Below are 22,632 nucleotides of genomic sequence, written 5' to 3' on the forward strand. Positions count from 1 at the left end.
CTTACTTTCCGTGGTTAAGCTCTAACTCCCCGTATAAAAAAAACATTTTTGGTTAATTGAAGTAAAATTAGCTCCGCACCAGTACAGCTGGCGCCTTTTCTTTTTCACAGGACGGGGAATAAGGTGTACCTAAAGTACTTTTTTTGTGTATTACGCAGGAATACATGCAAACAGGCCTCACCCACGCTCTCCTATCTTCACTAGCTTTTTTCTCATAAATTATTCTTTCCTATGTGCTCGATCGGCCGCTAGGGGGCCGCGCCAAGCGGTCGTGTTCTAAACGTGCTCCAGTTTTTTTAGCAAGTTCTGGCGTCTCAAGCTACGTTGGCCCTTTTTCCTGTGCTTGCCCATCTTCATGAGCATGTTGTGACCCCGCCGAATCCAAAATTCGGCCCTTCGGAATCACCACGCGTCCAAGAACCAAGTCTGTTTCCCCGAACCGTCGGTTAGGCCTAACCCAACGGCCTCCACGACGTGCTCGCCTACCGTCGGCCGCAGCTGTCGGCGTGGCGGCTACGTGTGCGGCTGTCGCAGCAGCTGCGGATGGAAAGGCTCCAGCTCACTCGGATCTCACTCCCATGCACACTGAAGACGGACGTACTCCTACCATGGACCGGTAGACGATCGCCAACGAACCTCAGCTACTCCAAACTTCTTTCCCTCTACAGTCATCAGACGTGAACGCCTGTGAAGGAGAAGAGCTCGAAGAAAACGGCATTGAGGAAACCGAAGAGGACGCCGCCACCGAGGAGGCTGAAGGCTGTCAACGAGCTCGCCTTTCCAAGAAGCGCAGACCTACGCGAACAGATAGGGTAAGTCGGTCACGCCACATTCTCCATTTGAGACCGTTAGCCAAACTTAAAATCAGAAATATTCCTCGACATGCCATAGCCAGTATAATTGGCCGAACAGCGCCAAGTGCAGAGCTCGCCGAAATGGCCGCCGTTACCTTCGATGACGCCGCTAACAGCGCGCACATTGCTGTATACGATGAAGGCCACGCAACTAAGGTTACCCAAATCGACCATTTTACTTTTCCCCAGAACGGGAAGTTAGAAATCATCGAAGTAGTCATTGAGCTTATTCCCTCATCCAAGAACACCATCAGAGGAGTCATCCAAATAGATCCAAACAATAGTAACGAAACTATCCACAGTTGGATTCGTTGCGAGCAGGCTGAAGTACTTCGAGTGCAAAAAATAGAAAAAACAGACCGAGCAATCGTTACCTTTGACTCTACTACTCTCCCCCGTGTAGCAAAATATTATATGGAACTCGTACGAGTTACCGAGTACCGTCCCAAACGGTTAGTGTGTTTCAACTGCCACAGTTTGGGGCACATGGCCAAATACTGCCCATCCCCCAGTGTGTGTACGGAGTGCGGCCATACTCATGCACAAGAGGACGAATGTGAATGTGCACCCTTTTGCGTCCGGTTCCAGCACGTTGGTCATCTTGCTGTAAGCAAAGTCTGTCCCAGCCGGCTTCCAAAAAAGGAGGAAAAGTCTCCAAAGACCGATTCACCAAAAGATTCTGACGCCAGCCGGGGAACAAAACAAACAAGCCGTCCCAACAATAACAATATTTCCTGGGCAGCCACTGTCACAGGACACCAGCAGTTGATTGGCCGTAACCCCACCGCCACTTTGGCAGAAAACCACCCAGTCATGATCGAAAATATTCAACTCAAGAAGAGCCTTCTAGAACTTCGTTCAGAACTTCAGGCGATGCGTAAACAAATCGCCTCCCTCCGCAAAGCCAGCACACGGCGTCAATCGGTTTCACCCCACTCACGTGGCCCGGAGTCGGCGCGCCAAAGCAGTTCGCGCACCACTCGTCGCCCCACAGCAGATTCTTCGCAGATGGCAAGCAGCAAACCCACGAGCAATGTCACTGAACAGATGTTGAAACAAAGGGAGGCGCAAATCAAGTTTGAGGTGTGCAAGGAATGGCAGATAGCCTGCGGCAATATTGCCGATTTACAGGGGCAATACGCCATTCTTAAACAGGACATGCAACAGGTCATGGAACAAATGCGCACATTTCTTGAGACGGTCACTCCTAGTGAATCCAAGCGCAAGAAAAAGCAATCTTCCTACATGAACCGTTTCGTTCCTAATAATCGTATCATACTTCAATGAAACTGCCGAAGCTTCGCTCAAAATGGCCGAAAAAGCAATCTTCCTACATGAACTGTTTCGTTCCTAATAATCGTATCATACTTCAATGAAACTGCCGAAGCTTCGCTCAAAATGGCCGCTTACTGAAATCTCAGGTATCCTCCACCCGACCTCTAGCCCTACTGCTACAGGAGACTAGAGGCCCTTGCAAAATTCCTCACTACACCAGCTACATGGACCCCAAAATCCCGCATACCTACAAAGATAAGGGAAAGTCTCCCTCCACCCCTGCTCAAGCAGCAGTTCTGGTGCACAAGTCCTTTCATTCAGTTCAACACCGATGGGATAAAGCAAGCAATACAAATCGAGAAGTAATTATCGTCCACGTTCAACCCCCTAGTGGGAAACCCGTGCTTATGGTCTCGGTATATTACAGGCCCCAATGTAACTCCCGGGCTAGGGATTCCTGTGAGTGGATATCCCATATTTTTCGCTTAATTTTTCTGGTCCAGTTATTATGGGAGGCGAGTTCAACGCAAAAAGTACTCTCTGGGGTTATTCCCACTCCGATATACGCGGGGAACGCATAGAAAAAGCACTGGAGTATAGCCCCTTCCGACTGGGCAATGAACCTTTCATTCCTACCCGGATAGGTCTCCACAGTTCGCAGCAAGACACGACACCGGATCTAACCCTTACCACACCCGGAGTCATAAAAAATGGCGAACACTGGATTGTACATGGGGCAGTGATCACTTCCCTATTCTGCTCCACTCGAACAACAAAACATTCCGCTCCAAGAATACGTACACAAGCATCAACAGGGATCTTTTTTGCTCGCAATTCCACGTGACCGCACAACCTGAGCTATCCGAGTTTGTTGCCTCTGTGAACGAAGCGCGTAACCTTTCCACAGAGACGGTAACAAGCACAGCTGAGGTCAATAATCCGGACGCCCACATGCACAAACTGCTTCGTACCGCTGAACGCCTAACCAAAATGTATAGAGAACGCGGTAAACGTCACCATGACCTTATGAAACTAAAATGCCATTACAAATCGATAAACCAATATCAAAAAATCCTCCAATCTGAAAACTGGCATAATCTCTGCGAACGACTTGGGTGAGAACGCGGTCTCTCACATCTGTGGAGCCTCTTTCGGGGTCTGAGTGGAGGGGCGAAAGCAAAACTGCCGATTCTAGAAGAAATGCGCCTCCATACTAACTACTCTCAAGTCGAAGATACTCTTGTGAAGACCGTCTTCCCACACGCCACGGCTGACATCTCGACCCTCTCACTTCTGCCTGAAATCGATATACGTGCGCCGCTCGCGGAACTCGACTCTCCGTTCCCCGAGAGCGAGCTGCATATAGCCATCTCCCAAGGAAAGCCCAAATCTACACCGGGCCACGACCAAATAAAATGGCAAGACCTTCGAAACCTTCCCTCATCGGGGCAAGCGGCCCTCCTAACTCTCATCAATCGATCCTGGAATACTGGGAAAGTTCCTGACCCCTTGAAAATGACAATCATCCACCCCATCCCAAAACCTGGCGAAGATTCTCGAAAACCCGAGAATCTCCAACCCATCGCATTAACCCCTGTTATTTGCAAGTTGACAGAACGTCTCATAAACAACAGGCTTCGACACCACCTGGAACACAAAGGATGGTTCCACCCGACCCTCACGGGATTTCGCCCCAATTTAGGCACACATGATTACCTCTGGCTTCTTCGAAGAGTCATAAACCGGACCTCCCGAAAGAGCCTACCCGACTACGTCCTGGCCCTTGATATGCACAAAACGTTCGATAACGTCAGTCAAAAAGGCATCCTGCAAGAATTAGCCGCTGCCTTCCCCAGTCAGAAGGCTCAGCGGTGGATTCGCGGCTTCATAACGCACAGACCAATTCGCCTTAACCCAAAGGAAGCAACGCCGACTACCACTTACCCTGAGAGAGGAGTTCCCCAAGGTTCAATTCTCGGACCTTTACTCTTCAATCTGGCGATGAATCGTGTAGCCCGCACCCTTGAAATAGACTCAGCGGCCCGTTTCGCTTTCTATGCTGACGAAATAGTTGTGTGGACCGAGGCTGCTGATTATGAATAAAAAGAGTCTATGCAGATTGAACTCCAGGCTGCTGTCTTTAGCTTGAAGCGCACCCTCTCCCGATTTCAGCTGCAATTATCCCCCAACAAGACCGAATTTCTCAGCGTCGACGACAAGCGTTTGACCAACCCTGACGAAGTCCTCCGCCTCAATATCGCCAATACGATTCTTGAATCAAGAAATGGTACCATCAAATTACTTGGCCTCCAGATTAGCAGGTGCAATAGCCCCACTACAAGGATCCGTCATCTTCGAACAACATAGCGCTCCACCTTGCACCTCATTATCAGTCTATCCAATAAATACGGCGGCTCACACCAAGATGCCTGTCTAAAGCTTGCGCGCGCCGTTGCGCACGGCCGACTGTCTTACGGATTTCCCGTATATGAATTCCGTTCCCGGCATTTCAGTGAACTAACCATATTAAACAGACACCTCATTCGTACCATAACCGGCCTACCACGCCACACTAGGACGGACGTGCTAGAACAAGCAGTCCCACCTCCTCAGATCACCATTCTAGTCGAACAAGTCAAGCTGCGATTCCAGAAACACCTCGAATACATGCCACAGCGACGAGGTATTTTTAAATGGGACACCTTGAAGGCAGTTTCGACGCTGCAAGCTTTTCTAAATCCATCCCTCCTTGGGAGAGACCTGCAATCGGCTCTATCCGACGCCGACCCATTCCCCGACGTGAACGAGCAGCTAGGGAACAGTACGTCTGCACCCTGGCCAAAGATAAAGCTCACGATGAAGTTGATGTGTCCACCGATGCCGCTATCCAAGACATCACAGCCGCTGTTGCTTGGGCTTTCCCCGAGGTTTCACAACTCGGTGGTTCTCGCAACATTACGAACACCTACGGCCTCTCAGATGAAGTGGAACTCTTTGGAATTCTTGGTGCAGTTCAAAGCATCCACACCCATTGTTTAACCATCGAAACAAAGAAGTTCTGCATCATCACTGACTCGCACGTTGCCCTCCGGGAACTGAATAGGACCTTCACGCCTAACTCTACGGCCACGAATATTCCTTACTTAGTACGGGACCTGTCTCATGGAGGAATCACGATACGCATGGTCTGTACACCTGCGCACACGTCTGGAGTGGACGGCAACCGAACGGCGCACAACGCTGCACGGGAGTGTCTACTAAATCCTCCCACGGTTCTCGACACCACTTCAGCACAATTAGACCCATCAAACACATCTGAACAACACTGGCAACAAAACCTTCGTCAAGCTAGAGCCCTCAGCCGGCACCGACTAGCCGAGGGCTCACCCCGAGGTTTCCTCGCACCACTTAAGACCCTTCCCAGAACAGGAGAGGTCTTCGCCAACAAAGTTTATGCCAACTCGGCCTATACCCCTGATGTGATTTCGAGGTCGACGAACCCAAGGCGTCCCTCCTTACTTAGGTGCCCCCACTGTGGCAGCAACGAAACACACAACTTGTTCCACCTTATTTGGTCATGTGCAGCCTTCTCAGAGGGTCGTGCGCAGCTGGTCACAAGCGCCACGGTTCCGACATCGGCGTTAGAGCATGTCGAATATGTTAGATACAACCCCGAAATCTTAGAAAAAAATCACCGACTTTGCCCTAACAAATGGTCTGTATAAGATGGTTTAATTTGGCTGACCGACTACCTTTCAAGTTCACCAGTCACAAATGAACACCGGTGCGCATTCATCTTGCCACACCAACCGTAATGTGCCATCAAGAACTATGCCGGACACCCCCTCCCCTCTGGGGAAGGCCAGTGTGTGTGCGTTACTCCGACGAGACCTTGAGAGACAGCTACAGTGATAGCTGCAGTGAACCTTGAACATTGCTTAGATCTACTACAACTACTTAGTGTTGTCTTTCCCAGTCCTCTTTTCCATTCCCTACCCACAGGGCTTTATAGCCTCCTCTCTACAATAAAGTCATTCATTCATCCCTTCCTATGTGATCCGTGCTGTTTTATGAACTAGACCGGAAGTGGTCTAAGGTATCTCATCGCCTTTTTCATTTTTGTTTAAATTTCCACCGGGAATTTTCATTTCGTTTGAGGCTTAGAAAAGACCGTCTTTTCTGGTTTATAAAAGGTCAAAAAGTGAAAGTAAGATTGATGCTTGTTATTCAATAAAAATACCCCTGACTGGGGCATTACTCGAAACTCCATAACTATTCAATAGATTGCACGAATTGTAAAATGCTCTGTACGGAGGTGGACAAGTCGCCGGACTGTGCAATTAACTAGGATATTTGCTATGCGATAATATGGAATATCAAAGCGGAGTATGCAGCGGCTACCATCGCGTCTCTAAACCTAAGCTCCTTCGCATTATAGCGCGCGGAGCCGCAGGTGTTGCCATTTATTGCGCAATCCCGGAGAGGAGAGGAGCTTCGGAGATGGGAGGAGGAATGCCGGAGAGGAGAGGACCGTTAGAGAGGAGAGGAGGAATGGCTCACATACTACTCAGGGTTTCCCTACGTGAAGATGACCATGGTGGTGGAACGCGAAGCTATCCCGTGATGGATTCTTTGGTTGGCCACTCCCTAGGGGCATCCTGCCGCAATCATCATCAGCGGTGGCTCGCCAGGCATGCGCAGTAAGGGTGTGGACGTTGCACAACGGCGCCCACACAACGACAGAGGGAACAGGCTCGACCATAAGCTGCTTCGCATCTAAAAAGTTCTTTGAGTCAAGTCAAGATAACGGCTGGGTCAAACCGCGTTCGAAAATCACGCATCCTACATGCATGGCCTACAGGCATGCTACAGGCTTGGGGGTAAAGCCGCTTTCGGCGGCTCGCATAAACACTAGCGTGAGTGTCCCCTCTAGCGTATATTAGTATAAAACTCTATAGAGCAATCTACTGCAGAGACAACCATGCAGGAACACGAGCCAACTGAGTCGAAGAGCCCGGTCAAATGAGCCGGCTCTTTGGTGCAAGTTTCTCGCTTTCTATTATCGGCGTGAGAAAGCAACTGCTCTGCCGGGCCATGGGGGGCTCGTTTTACAAATTCCTACAGGGCCTCCTGTCATGCGAGCAGACAGTCCAAGTGACGAAAGCCAGAAAATTTGAGTTGTTCATCGGCTGCTTTTTGCAATGAGGCGTAAGTGGTCCTATATTAACGACACAGAGCCTCGCAGTGCTCCAACCATTTTTGCGTGGGTTCTATTCCTATAAAAGATAAAATTTGTGGCCGCGCTTGAAGTGATCCCATCAACAAAATGTATTTTGCTACGGTACGTGCGAATGTATTCAAAACAAAACCTCATTTGCTGTACGCACTGCAGGACAAACATAACGTTCCCTGTAGCGTTTTCAGGTCTACATGAGGGGACAATATGATTCACTTGCGCCTGAATAGTTCGGGGGTGAAAGTGGTGATGTTCAGCTGTCGTTGGTGATGCCCGTTATTTCGGCCCAAAAGCGTGAGGAACAGTGTCTTCAGGACTCTTGTGTTAGGGTTCGGGTACTCCACCAAGCCGCTGCTGTTGTTTTCAAGTGCGCTAAACGTACTATATTTTTACAAACGTCACTATACAACATTGTTTATTGCCGATATCAGCCACGCAGGGCTCACGCCTTAAACACCGGCCGCAGAACGGAATCGTCCAGCGGCGAAGCAGTCGCGGATCTCGAGGACTGTAGACGAGATTTTTGGGGATAAACCTCTGCACTACCGCAGCCAATAGTGAGCGAACGTCACCCCGTCAACACACACTTTATTGTTCTCCCTTTTTTGAGGTTGTGTTCCCTGGATTGCTGGCGCAAAATTTTCATGACGTGCCACATGTGTTGCTCACGTAATGTAAGAAAGTATCTCCTCTACTCATAGGCCATTTTAAATTTTGAGAAATATTCTATAACTCTGGGCGCCATTCAGAATGTTCTAGATATCATGTGGCAGGGAATTGAGCGAAATCATTGATTGATTGGTTGATTTATTGATTGATTTCTTGTAGTGAATAATGTGCCGGTGCTTTACAGGTGATGAGACATGCCGTAGTGGAGGGCTCCCGATTAATTTTGACCACCTGGAAATATTTAACGTTTGCTGCAATCTCGTACACACGGGCGTTTTTGCTTCTCGCTTCCATCAGAAAAGCGGCCGCCGCGGCCGCGAATCTATCCCGTGTCTTCGTGCTCAGTAGCGCAACGCCCTAGCCACTGAGACATCGGTGCGGGTGGTTTGAGCGAAATGTATAACGCTAGGAAACAGACGCTTTCAATCACAAGCTTTTGAGCAAACGTTTGGAAAGGGAGTGGAATGGCATTGGTAAAAACTTTGATAAAAAACTAGGGAAGGCAGAGGAACCGTGTTGTACACTTCTTTTTGAATACAGAAGAATGAAAGATCAAGACTTTATTGAACACTTACTCATTGTTCGGAATATTGAACATCTTAGGAGTTTTTGCACTCCTGTGTATCGCAGGCAAATTTGTTTGAAGCTTAAATTGAGACCCAACTGCGGACAGCGGCCGTAGTTTCCATCCCTCATCGCGGACGCCAATTTAAATGTTGTAATACTATCGTGTATAAATAAATGCAGTAAAGTTAGAAAAAATCAGCACTTTGCAAACTCCCCTTTTAGTCGCGGTTGTATATGCTCGCCTTCACACAAAGACTGACCGCGTGAAGGTGCACGCTTTCTGACCTACGTTACTATTTTTTCTCCACATGAGCAGCTTGTGCATTGTAGAGTTGACTAGGTGCTCATTTTTTTCTAATGTGTTTTGTCTTTTCTAACGTTTCTATTTTTAAGGCTTACGGAGCTTTTCCTTACGCCGTTGCCATAACTGACAGCAACAACGACACCATCTTTGAATGCCTCGCGGCGGAACGTACTGAATTTGACTATGAGGCGAAAACGGCCACGTATATCTGGTTCGTCAGCGATGGCCCCGAGAAGTCAAGGTAAGCATCTGAGATGCTCGGTGTACAACATAGGCTACTTGACGGTGACCGAGAGAAGAAATCTGCAATATATTATCCGGAAGGTTTTGCTGTCGATTCTTACGATAACAAGGCAAGCCCAAGATTGAATTGTGTGTGTTTACGCCATTTTGCGCAGTAAAAAAACATTTGCAACTGACTGTCACGTCTTGATCATGCAATAAAGAAGAAAACTCTTTAGAAATCTGAGCAGTTATTCTAACAAAGGGAAGACTATAGAAAACACGACCAAAGCAAAGGCCGGGTGTTAATGTAGGTGATTTTATACAGAATAAAATCTGCCAAACCTATAGAAAAGACGGTATTCAGAACCCATAAGCAGTCTGAATGACATGCGGCAAAGCACACTAACTTTGGCATTTAGAAGACCTTGTGCAAGCGGAAATATCCTTCTTCATTAAAAATCCCGTAAACATCATTTAGGCATACAGACACATAGATCATAGATGAATGAACAAAACAAAATTTCGAGCAGTACTGCGTGGCCGAATCGGAATCGAAACCACTCTGTTTATATAGGCTCTGAGTGTACATAGGCTCTTGAAGTATTGTTAATCATAGTTCTAGAAATTTTTATTTCCTTCCAGTTTTTATAATGAACTGCTTGGCACCGTGCTTGCCGATGTACCTCATTTTCTGTCCACACAAAATAGAGGTGGAAGAAGTCAAAATTTGGGAGTGTAGTTTTTCAACATTTGGTTTTTTGAAACGCCAATTGTTTGCCTTTTTTACCCTTAAAATAGTTCACCCACGATATGTGTGTACAACGATGTGCATTTATGCATGACTGAAAGAATCTCCTCTTCAGCAGCAAACCACGACGAATTCCACCAGTCCTTGCGTGCCCTTTCTGCTGGGATCTTTGAAATCCGATTCGGTCAACGGTAAAAGAAAAGCTGCGTACCTAACATTGTCTTGACAACATAAATTTGTTTAGGAAAAGGCACATCTCTGCTTTGACAGCTCCGAATATACAACACTGGCTTTAACAAATGTACACCGTTGGCAAAGCTGATACATAAAACATGGCTAGAAGGCTTAAATGTCGCATTTGCCGGTTCAAATACCTGTCAAAATAACTACACATCGTTTATTAGGACGATCTTAAGCACCGCTAGATAAGTCACAGGAATACACAAAGGGAAACCGGTACAGTTAATGCACGTGTTGCTAGTAAGCCAAAATTCAATTACCAGGTAACGTTTACCCCTTACAATAACCACCTGTTATACGCTGTGCAGTGAGTTTGGTTTGTTTTTCCGCAGAAACGGCTACCCCTTTTACTACACGGAAGGCCCAACACTAGATTCGGCCAACTACGTTGTTGGGAAAGGTAAATATCGAAGCTGATTGAGCCCTTTCGGTTCTTCAACGAAATACTGCATAAGCCTTGCATGACGAAAACAATTTTAACAAGTTTTACAATGTTTTGTGAGCGCACAGTGACTGAAACATCGTCAGAAATTCCACATGTGTACACTGTAATATTTGTTCCAGGCCCGATCAATTTTTGCTCAAACTACTGAAGGGAACGTGAACAATCTTTCTTGAGCGGTTTCCGTTCAAACCGTAGTGTAATTTTAAACACTGATCATAGGGTGCATGAATTCTATACTTTATGGAATACGAACGGAAACACGCAACCACTAAGATGTACACACTGAACATTTCAGTTCTTTTCATCAAGCGGGAACCGGGTGAAGTGTGTTGCGAGTTTAACATTGAACCTTATCGAAATCAGGAAGCTTTCTAGAAAAGCACTGGGTTAACCAATAACAAAAAGTGCCAGTGAGCGAGAACCAATTATTTTAAGGAAGTATTCGCCATCAACTCTAATGAAACTAGGTGTCTTCCTTATTCGTTATGACGACAATAATGCCGCTTTGCACATCCTACAGGCTGCGGATTTAATCAGAATCAGAATCAGAAAAAGAGTTTATTTGTTCGTTGATTCTGTATACATAAGTGACAATACAGAAGGAGGTCCCAGAGCCAAGGGCTGAAAGTGGACCTCCTGTGAGTAAGCGCATAGTCAATGGTACATGAAATATTGGCAGTAGATCAAATAATTCAACAAAATTAACACATAGTCAAGGGTAACAGAAGACAGGTAGTTGCATATTAACAATTACAAGAGACAATGTGGTTACGGCTGTAGAAAAAATTCAAGAAGACTTCTTTTAAATAAATGCAACGACGAAGAGAGTTTAACGTTAGTTGGCAGGGAATTCCGAAACACGAAAGCGGCAAAATTGGCAGTTTGTTTTCCATAATAAACGTGTACATTAGGTAACAGCAAATTATGATTAGAGGCAAACCTAGTGGAATTTAATAGCTTTGCAAATCTAACGTTAAGCAAATTTACACACCAAAAGTCAAGCCACAGAAACGTTTATTCGATTTGGTGAAGAAGAAAGATAACACAAGATGGAGGGATAAAGTTGCAACTTCAAGTGCAGCTGCACAGGCGCTCCGCAACGGGTTTTATCATATCGCCACGTTCATGGTGTAGATAAGCCTACCCCTGCCGTAACTTCTCAAGTTGTCTGTCCTGTTGCTCGAACATGGCTAAATTCCTCCTTAGAGTGCGCTTCTAAACCGCGTGGCCTTTCAAGGAATGATACTCAATATTTGGTGCCTCCTTAGCCCTTTCAGAGATACGCGGACATGACTGTACGCCTATTCAATACAGGTGAGCAGCTAGTAGGCCAGTTTCAGCCCCATCAGAAAAATACAACGGAGCGTAGGAGAGAAGAGCATCTATACCTGACGTGTGAGAGAGAGATTAGTGAGAATTACATTCCAAGTAACAATATAGAAAGATAGATACGTTTTTATGCGTTCTTCTTCGTGTAAAAAATGCGTCTACAGACGAAGGGCAGAGTAAGGAAGATACAGTAAAGGCGCTGTATTCCTGCTGGTACTGGGTTTGAGGGAACAGAAAAATATAATCTACATGTGCACTCGGTCTCTGCTGAAAGAAGCATCCGAATGTCACAAATAACCAGCTTAAATGCACCAGTACAGTAGCTTTGGTTCGGGGGCATTAGGGATGCCTTTTTTGGTAATTGTCAGCCAACAATCCCTGACGCAGCATCAGGCATTCCTAATGCTTGCAAGCGATGTCGTATGTTCCAGTCCTTTTATCTACTGGAATATTTGCTATAAGCACTCTACCGGATGTGTAACCAGCACCGTTTTTCTTTTATAGTTTGAAACATCTTTTGTTCAGTTGTTGTTTATTCAAGTCAATTTTCTTTCTTGATTGCTACCGACGGCAGATCCCGGCTTATGGCGATTGCTTGGAATGTTTAAATATTCAATTTCCGCAGTTCGAGCTCTTAACGAATAAGCTTTTTACACACGCAACTCACGTTCGCAGATATAGAGCAAACAATCTCTCGCACAAAAGAAATATTAATCGCCCGCTGAGCGCCCTTCCTAAGTACGACAGTCTTTCTTGGGCACTTCAACACGAAAATTTTATTGCTGATTTACACTTTTCTGTCTGCCTGTCTGTCCCTCGATTCAGACATCTTACCGAAAGTTAAAGGGGTTTTTGGACTTCAAGGTTGAAGAGCCGAAAACCTAACGAAGCACCAATAAAACGCGTCACACCTGCCACAATTGTTGAGCGCAACGAAAAGATCAAACATATTTGAGGCAGAACATCAATGCACAACTGTTACGCGAAGTGTTGGTTTATTTTAAAATACATTCATGCGTCATATTTGCCAGAACTACAAAATACGCACTGAAAACAATATTTTATTAAAAAAATTCAAACATTCCTCGCGCGAGGTAGGAACATGACGCGGTACTCTAGGTTCAACGTTAATGAAAGGTTCCAGTAGGTTGCACGAACAATGTAATGTTGCAAAATCTTTCAGATTTTAACAATCCTCCTTTGTATTTATCGCGAAAGAATCCAAATGGGGGAGGGTTGATTGGTTGGTATAGGAGTGGAGAGTGTATCACAAGCGGCAGCAGACCATCGTCTCTCGACGACATGTGCAGCGAAGTGCTCAGCGACGCGGTAATTATTAATTCGTTGTTTTAATACACTACACCACACTTTTCCACTACACTGGGCTGTGAGCAAAGATCACTTAGAGCTTCTGGGATGTTTCTTTGCGGTAGCCGTTTACCCCATTGATGTCGTGTATACATCGCGGCCACTTATACATTACATCCTCTGCATATTTCCCGTAAAGATTTATTCCCTCGTAATTCGCATCTCAAAAAAATTGTTGGATGTCCAGTTCCTGTTTGCCGTAATATATATAGTATTAATATTGTTTATTGGAAAGCCCTGCTACTATATTAAGGCCCGTTGTCAATTATAGTGTTTACAGTAACCGTGGTAAGCTTAGAGTTTACCTGGTTGTCAATAAAGTTGGACGACCCACTTTTTATAATAACCGAAATGCGCTTCCGGCCGCCAGTGCATATTACGCCATCAATCATTATCAAGTGGCGCGATACCGCAACACGTGCTTCTGTACAGGTTTCTTGGTGTTTTAAAGGTTTTTGGCCTCGGGTTTAGCAGTTTGGCTAACAATAGCCACTGCCTCGCTAAGCAATTAAACTAGTGTTTCTTCACATTTGCGCAGACGGCGTATCTCAGGTGGAGTACGTTCGTTACACTGACTACAAGGACTGCCTCATATCGGAAGCATCGTACTTTGGAGAACGTGAGTACCGAGAACCAACTTTCAAACCTTAATGCTCTTGTTCTCTGAAATTTGATATTTGGCCAAATTATGCACAATTGACCAAAGGACCGACTAACAAAAATAGAGAGAAAAAGATTTTTAATGAAACATATCCTGTACACTTTGCGCCCTTCAAAGGCAAGAAAAAATATCCGTTCCGCAGCAAATGTGAGCGCAGCTGGCTTTAGAGCGCCCGTCATTTTGAATAACCTACAATGTCCAGTATCCCGAATATATTCTAAATCCTCGATGTCATTCCGACCCGCGGTTACGCCGATTTTACTGCAACAGCGTCAGGAATTACCCAAGGTCTGCCTTCACTGGGTTCACTTCCCTTTTATAAGCAGAAATGTTAGTAACGTTTATAAGTTGTAAATGAAACGACAAAAACTATAGGAGAGACATGAATAAGAAAGTGACTGCTTGCCTTTATTTCAAAACTGTCGCATCGTCTAACATCATATCTCCCACACAGTTGCGACATCACAAAAAAGAGGTCGACCTCACCATTACTGAGGCACCCACTCGTTATATAAACTTGCATGACGATACGCGAGATTGGCATTCTTTTCAATATTTGGGTGATTTTTTCCACAGTTCGCCGTTCTTAAGTAAAGACACCTCTTGCCAGAACATGCAAGTGATGATGATGATGATGATGTCTACAGAGATTTTTCCAAGTACCCACACGGGGGTATTGGCCAGGGCTAAATCGGCTTTTGAAATACATGGGGACCTAAAATAAATAATTATTTCCGGAAAGAGGCCGTAAAAAGAAACTTAGTTATGAATAAAACCCGAATTACTCATTATTAGCACCCTTGAGCAATTTAAATGCCCTGAAGCAAAAAAAATTTGAATGCAATCATATACATATATCCATTTTTGCTAACCCAAAATTTGATGCGGCAATCGATAATATAAGTGGACCAGAAAAAGTCAACTACAAACGATCAATTGGGTCCTTGAAAAGCAGTTGTGCAGCTGTTGACAAACGGCGGCAGTCGAAAAAAAAGTTCAGTTGTTTCAGGTACCTGGCACCTCACACATAGTTCCGTAGCTGAAAGTCCTGTTCTTAACACATACAAATTAAGCCTTGGAATCCTGCAGCTCAGCTCGGTGAAGGTCACTTCGCATTGCCGAGAACCACAAAAATGAACGTTCCAGTGGAACTTTACATGTTGATACTCTTCAAATCATAAAAGTGAGTCTGAACGATTAGCGTCTAAATGACAATGTCGTCTTATATTGAAGATACAAAAAGAGCCAGATTAGGTAGTCCGAATTGGGCGGGAGATGTGACAGCGAGACTAGCTAAATGGTCCGCTAGCTCGTTGCAGTAATGAGACATCATATTTCATACTATCTTTTTTTTCTTTTTAACGAAAGAACCTATATTTTTTTGTCATAAGTGTGGTTTTATTTTGTGTGCCACATTCAACAGTTTTTACAGCTGTTATGAGGACATCTTCTGGTTTTTGAAGTCCAGCTTTTGAAACACATGCAAGGCCCGTCATCTCTTATTAAAAAACATTATTCTAATCCTAATATAAAAAAGAAGGTACTGAACACAAAATATCTGCCCGCCAGAATATTTGTACTATGCAACAAAAAAATATGAATACACGTGCAAAAATACATGTTATGTAAGCGGGCAAAAAAGTGATGGTGGCTCCTGACCAACCCTAGTTTAATCACATTTTCCGCATCTCAAACAGTTTATAATTACCCTCCTCCCCTGGTGTAGCTAATCACGTTATTGAGGTCTAAAAATTACCACAATCGCTTTAGACTAGAGTTGCAGCACCATCGTGGTCACAGTTCCTCCTGATGATATAGTCAGCACAGAGAAATCTGACGAATAGGTTGCGGACGAAAACAATCACTAGGATGGCAAAAATATCTCAGAATTAACACGTACGAGCACGCGTTTGCTCGTTCGCTTACAACAATAAGAAATTACCTATTACGGCAAAGAACACAGCATCAGAGTCCTACGTGAATGTGGAAAGCTTTTCAATGCAGGCAGTTTCAAACATAAAGGAACTGCTTTTCTGTACTCTGCAACAAAGATATTAGCATATTACGATGATTCCCCGGTACCTCTTGCTTATCAAGAGTACGGTACGGTACGGTACGACAACTTTATTGATAGTGCCTGCAAACGGCTTGTCGCCCTGGTCCTGTTAGGGTACTTCGCCGCGACGCGGCCTTGACGTCGTCTCGGTTGGTGTCGCCTCTACTTTGGCCGCGGCCCCGCTACTTCCTCGGGTCGACCACGCCTGCCCCTGGTCTGGAGCGGCAGTCTTCTCTCGGGTTCGCTGGGTCGCTGCCTTTTGAGTGCGGCCGAGACCTGCTGGACGGCCTGGATCTGGGTCTCCCTGTCGTAGCTCCTCGTCGCTGCTTCTAGCAGCGGCGGGATCGTCTTCCTCGTTGCCACTTCGTGTGGAATTTTGCTGCAGTCCCATAGGACGTGAGCCGCTGTGGCTCTCTCCTTCTGGAATGTGCGGCATAGGTCACTCGTGTACACGTCCGGGCACACGTGCTTCATTAGGGCTGGGGTGGGTAGCGTCCCCGTCTGGAGTTGCCGATATAGTACCGCTTTCTCCCTGGTCAGGCTCGGGTGGGGCGGTGGCATCGTTCTCCTCTTGTGTCTGTATCGCTTTGTTATCTCGTTGTATGTGGTCATGTTGTCTTTGGTCTCCCACCACCACGTTGGATCGACGGCGGCAGTTGCCGCAGCGCGGTTAGTGAGGCCTCGCGCCACGGCGTTCGCCGTCTCGTTATGGTTTGCGTACCCTCTTTCCGATAAGTCTTCGCCCATGTGTGCAGGGAACCATTTGATCGCCACGCGGCGGCTCTCGATTTTTGCCGCTCTCAGTATTCGCGTGGCTTCGCTGCTCACTTTTCCCCTGGCGTAGTTGCGTACTGCCGTTCTGGAGTCACTGAGTATGGTCGTGCACTCGGTGTCGGCGATGGCCAGGGCGATGGCCACCTCCTCTGCCCGATGCGCCTTCCGTGTACGCACGCTTGCTGCAGCCTTAGTTGTCCCTGTCGTGGTATGGACTACGACTGCTGCATGTATATTTTCAGCATACTCTTTCTAGCGGCCATATTAGAAGACTGCTGTAAAGATTTAGGTGTATGAGCATTGGGGATTCATTATTAAGTTGAGGTTTCTTTTAGGCACATAATGGTTCGGCGCTGTAATGTTACTTATAATAGTGTCAAAAAGAGTCTCAAAAAACCACCAAAAAACGGTAATTTTCTGATTTGTAATCATTGTTAGGAGAATCAACTAAACGTACTCACAGTATCTGGATATTCAAGTGAAAGAAACGCCGCATAACAGTGGCGGCCGAACAAGCTGTTTTGTTGATTCCACCTGGCAGGCGCCACTAGCACGTCGTCGGGAATTTCAGTTCTCCTAACTTGAGCTTCTCGGAACATCTGAACGGCGTCTTCGTAGTCTCTCAGTTCTCCATAAAAACATGTTAAACAATTTTTTGAGTCCACCGGAAGTGGGGTCATCTCGTTAGTTCTTCATAATTTGTCCAAAAAGAACGCCTACATTACCACACGTATATTAGTAATACTTACAATCCACTCTTCCATGTTTGGGCTCAATACAGTATTTTTTCGTGGCTGTCAACCATTCTTGTATCATAGCAATGGAGCGGAAAAAGAAGACAAAGCAGAATATAAAAAAATGCAAGGCGACACGCTCCTAACGACAAGAAACTTTTTAGAAATGGCGAGAAAAAGAACGTGAAGGAGAATATAAAATACGCAAGACGACACGCTCCCAGCGACACGAAACGTAATTGAGAAACACAAAAAATATAGTAAGAAAGGCCCGGATAACCCAATCTGATTCCCACCGGCACAAAACAAATATAAACGTACAAACAGTACAAAGGAATAAAACACCTACTATCAGGTGCACAGTTCACTATTTTAGCACATATCGCTCCATAGCGCCCAATCATGGTCCTGTAGACTGAGAAACTCCTCTTTTGCCTTGTTCAGTCCACTCATTTCTCCGGAGTGTCAATTCTTTGTGGAAGATTATGCCTTCCCTTCTGATCTTGTCCATCCACCACCGTAACGCTACTTGAAAAACCCCTGTGGCGCGCTCTACAATTCACGTGCCCTGCCGTGATTGTCCTTCATTTTGTTTATTCGTGGAAGAAGGACTTCTGCCCGAGTCAGTTTTGTGGTTTGTGATCCTTGGAGATCTTATACACCTTTAGAGTCGCATTTATTTCTTCTATCTTATTACTCTTTCAGCTGCCTAACAGAGGCTTAGAAGTTCCTACAGCTAAACTGACTTTCCTAACAAAAAGAGAATGGAAAGTGCGCATTGTTTGAAAGGTAAAAGTTTTCAATAGCAAAGGCATAGTATATTGGTTGTTAGTGCTTACGAATTTCCCCTTGCCCGGGCAGAACTGCATCGAATAGCTTGTACCAAGTTATGCTTTCATTGTTCCTTTCATCTCTCCATTTTCCAAAACTAGTGTGAATGGCTGGCAGCCTGTTTACCTGTTTATGGTACTGCTCTAGAGTCAATTCTTTGATATTTTAGGCAAAACACTAGGTTCCTAAATGGAGAATGAGCACTAAAAAAACAACAAAGTTGTAAAGTAAGCATATTTAAGAAACAAAAAACGTTGCACATACCATGTTATTCTCCAAATTTGGATGAATACAATGCACAGAAGTTTAGGTAAACGAGGATACCACATTTTTTTTGCCATCAAGATATAAGACCAAAACCATTCTACCGGTAAGTTACTGAATATGCGGTACGTAAGGTATATCTTGCATGAAAGTGTTTTCAATGTATGTCATAATACTCCTCACAAAAAGGTGTGTGAAGAACATACTTTAACTCCCTTTAAGCGCGCACCGCTTTGGCGCCCTGTAAACGAGTTTCGCCACCGCGGAGGCATCCGCTTAACCGAGCGAGCGATGTGCCATCCCAGAAGGCAGAAAGCGGGGGAGCAGAGACCTGCCAAAGTGTGAGGGGGAGGGTGGTACACGCTGCTAAGGAGTCATCTCCCAGAGCGTCGCCACGGTTCAGAATGTTTTACTAGCTCCCTCTCACACTTTCGCTATGGGTCGCTGCTTCCTCTGTTTGTGGCTCATCCGAACCACGTCAGATCTGTGCGGGAGGTTCAAACACAAATTTCAACAGCATGCTGCTCGGCAGCGAAGCACTGCAAGATAACGGAAAAGCAGCGCGCGCGACCGTGCGGTAGCTGCTCATGCAATCCCTTCCTTGGAAGCACCTGGTATGCACCGTGACCGAGAAGACTGCAGTTCGCGCTGATCACGGATTCCGCATAATAGAGTATGGTAATTGTCATCGGTTTTCTTTCTTTTTGTGTAGTCTACACCATATCAACTAGCTTGGGATGACAGCTATATGAACGAATGCTTTACAAGTAATTTTTTTTGTTCCTTTTATTTGAACAAACGAACCATCCGGCACCAAAAGCACCCATTGCAGAAAATGCGCTGTTCAAAAGCATAAAAAACTTATTCTGACCACAACAAAAATACGAAGGACGGTGAAAAATAAAACTGATACAGTGCTCTCAGGCATTGTGCTTGTGACTGGTCAAAAAATAAAGAACGCTCAAGTTTTTAATTTTTTTTGTTTGAGCTTAATTATCCATTAGCAAAAGGTCACCTTTTTTAAAACCACACAACTAAAACAAGAGCCGCCAACACTGCGTGAGTTATTCCTCAGTGCGTGTAGTTTCTTTCGCCAATGAAGTATTTTTTATTTACTCCTTAATATTTTGCAACTAAGGAAGGTTTTACTTTTGCCACCTTTTCTACATTTTTCTTAACTTCGCTGTTTTACCCACTTAATCGGTAATAGTACTTGCTTTAAGGTTAGGGCTAATGAACAGACACCTATGAGTCACCATAACTAGCAAAGTGCACTTTTTCTTTAGAAGCTTTCCTAGAAAATCTGCTTCCAGGGAACGTTGGTTCGAACGTTCCCGTGGCAATTCAAGTTGGCTGGTTATTTTCTGGAAATCAAGTGCGACTGTACTTCAGTTGTTATTTCTGTCGGTACTGTATCTGAAGTAAATGAGTATAACTTCGCAATGCTTAGAAAGAAGCTTGCATGTTTGCCTCTGGGGTAAGTATAAAATAAAAAAAAAACGCAAGGAGGTGCCAGCGAGACACATTCACACGGACTCATTAAATATTGAAAAAGCAAAGGCCATTGCTTGGAAAACATTTGGCATAGTGTTACCAATAAAACTCCAGAACAGCCTCTTCGAACGTAGGTTATCACGTATCGCATTTATGTGCTTCTTGACCGCTTTGTTACAGGTGTCGTTTTTGCTAGTGTGTTTGGCGCGATATCTTGATGCAACCACCTTTCCAATGTAGTGACTTCCAAAATGCCCCTATCAGACTTCACAAAGTGTAACGACAAGGGTATAGATTGTGGTATGTTTGTTTCTAGCTGCTCTTTGCACGCAGCAGAATAAAGGATCTTACAGCGGGTACGTTTATAGGACCGAGAGGTGCTGTTTCTTGTGTGCCTGATGTAGACTATGGGTAACCATGCACTGATCACTACACGTGCGTCTCCTTGTGTCATGAACGAAGGGGAATTTGCCCAGATTCCATAGGCGCATTACTGTGGCCAGTATCAAACATTTTGCGCCCTTTTGGGAAAAATAATCTTTATTGAAACTAGTCAGTTATCGGTACCTAGCTCTGATGGTAAATGTTAAAAGAAGGCAGACCTAAATACTAATGTCATCATTCCCCAAGATGCAGCGCACAATTTTCTTCTGCAAAGGAAAAAGAGGGCAAAAAGTGGGTTAATTTTAAACCACGGGAGTGTGCCACGTAGCGTGTGATCACAGTGAGAGCTATGCCTGCTCACGAAGAAAAGTTAAATCACGTTAATTATGCTATACGCAGAGTGCACGCTGTGGGTGTCGAAAGAGGTCCAAGACTTGGTGCCGGAACATTGCCTGGAGCAGTTCGGAGACATCTGCGGGTTCGCTGTGCCAGTGTATGCTGCCGACCTCTGCGAAGAAGACTTCACGTTCGAAGATGCGGATGACTAAACTCTTTCCCATAAAATCAACTGCCGGCTTCCGCATTGAATATAACACTAATGACTAATTGTGTGCTGTATTAACCCGCCTCCTATTTGATTTCAGCATCATTGGGAAGTTCTAATATAACTCTGTTACTTTAGGATGCACTAATAAAAACAGTAAATGAGACAGCGTGTCTTTGACGAGTCTTGTAGAGAAATTATTGATTTAGAGTTCCCTACTCATAGCAAGTCTACAGTCGTTCTTGTATCTCTTTGCATATACTCTCGCCAGCTTCTTCTGAGGCACGGACAGGACATGACTTGATAATGAAATAAAAGTAGAAGATATTGGCCGCATTAGGTTCTTTCCCTGTTTTGGAAACTGTGCGGAGAGTGCTCTTTACCACTGATGATTTGAATTACTACCGGCATTTGACAGCTTCTCGCAGTCATGGTAGGCGTTAGGGGCTGCGCCTCTGATACCGAGCGACCAAACTAATCTGCCGCCTACCCGGGGAAGAAAAGTTGAGGTGAATGGCAGAAGCTTTTCATTGTCGCTCTACACCAAGGCGTTGCTGTTCCTGATGTGTTTCCAGCCTTTTACAACAGACGGAGTACGTAATTTTTCTAATTCGGGTTTTAAATTCAGTGAACAGCTGAGAATGCCTCCTGTGCGTGGCGACACCGCTAACACCTAGTCTTTATACTTACAGAGTGTCCTGCTGATAAGAAGTTTTAAACTGATGTGCACTAACCTCGAACTGTAGCTGTGAGTAGCTTGGTCAAGCTGCGGCTGATGGGGTTCACGTCATTTCAAGAGCAGAAATTTCCGGCCATTGCTAAATCCCGAAGCTAGACTGAGGATACATTCAGTAACGCCTTCTGGGAGCAGCAAAATTGTGGACTTCGAGACGTCATATTTAGGGTTTGATTTGCGTGAGGAAAAAGTTTAAACCTGAATGACATAAACCGAAAAATGCTGCTACCTTTACGTTGGGTAAACATCGGCTCATGGGTTATTTATATTTTTACTAAGCACAGGGCATCAGGACGCTGGTATATGGAGTTCCCCTGTGTAGAGATAATTAGACCGTTCAAAACGCATTTTTTAAGTGGCAGCATTTTGAGCCTGAGCCCCACGCCTAATAAAGAGTTGCCTATTTCGTCGAGCGATGAGATCGGTTTTCTGTATTTTACTACCGATACACTACGACATTCTCGGCGCTATGGTTAAAATAAATACCCCCTTAAAATCTTTCAATTCAACTCACGCCTAAATAATTTTACCCAGTGTTCAGGTACAACTGCAGCCGTTGATTAGGACAGTACAATTTAAATGCTTTTCATAAGTTTTCATATTTTCTGATAGTTATTTCAACACAAGAAAGGAACAGCGGTTATAACTGGGTCAGTCTTCACAGTAGAAATATTTAAACAAGGCAATGTAGAAAAGAAGTACAACGGTGATAATCTTTTAATGGTAGAACTGTCGAAAATTTGATGCAAAAAATCTGGCGGATAACCTACTAAAAGAAGCTATCTCGTGGACGTCACGGTCACGGTAACATCATTTGTACGATGAATTTTGATTAATTGATTATAGTGTTTAACGCACCAACGCAACGTACGCGATAAGGCGCGCCGTAGTGGA

The 22,632-nt window shown here is 45.1% G+C and overlaps 1 protein-coding gene across 2 annotated transcripts in view; it reads left to right on the plus strand.

Annotated features, from left to right (window-relative positions):
• Nucleotides 1-21,173, plus strand: part of LOC144147178 (uncharacterized) — a 321,111-nt gene extending 299,938 nt beyond the window's left edge. For both annotated transcript variants that reach the window (XM_077679248.1, XM_077679250.1), the window contains exons 2-5: nucleotides 8,995-9,146; nucleotides 10,451-10,518; nucleotides 13,799-13,879; nucleotides 20,858-21,173. In XM_077679248.1, coding sequence (XP_077535374.1) covers nucleotides 8,995-9,146; nucleotides 10,451-10,518; nucleotides 13,799-13,879; nucleotides 20,858-21,006 — 450 coding nt within the window. In that variant the 3' untranslated portion in view covers nucleotides 21,007-21,173. The remainder of the gene's footprint in view (nucleotides 1-8,994; nucleotides 9,147-10,450; nucleotides 10,519-13,798; nucleotides 13,880-20,857) is intronic.
• Nucleotides 21,174-22,632: the final 1,459 nt, after the last annotated feature.

This window comes from Haemaphysalis longicornis, unplaced genomic scaffold (genome assembly GCF_048455015.1).
Source record: "Haemaphysalis longicornis isolate Haplotype H1 unplaced genomic scaffold, Haemaphysalis longicornis Haplotype H1 scaffold_7, whole genome shotgun sequence".
NCBI classification, from domain to species: Eukaryota; Metazoa; Arthropoda; class Arachnida; order Ixodida; family Ixodidae; genus Haemaphysalis; species Haemaphysalis longicornis.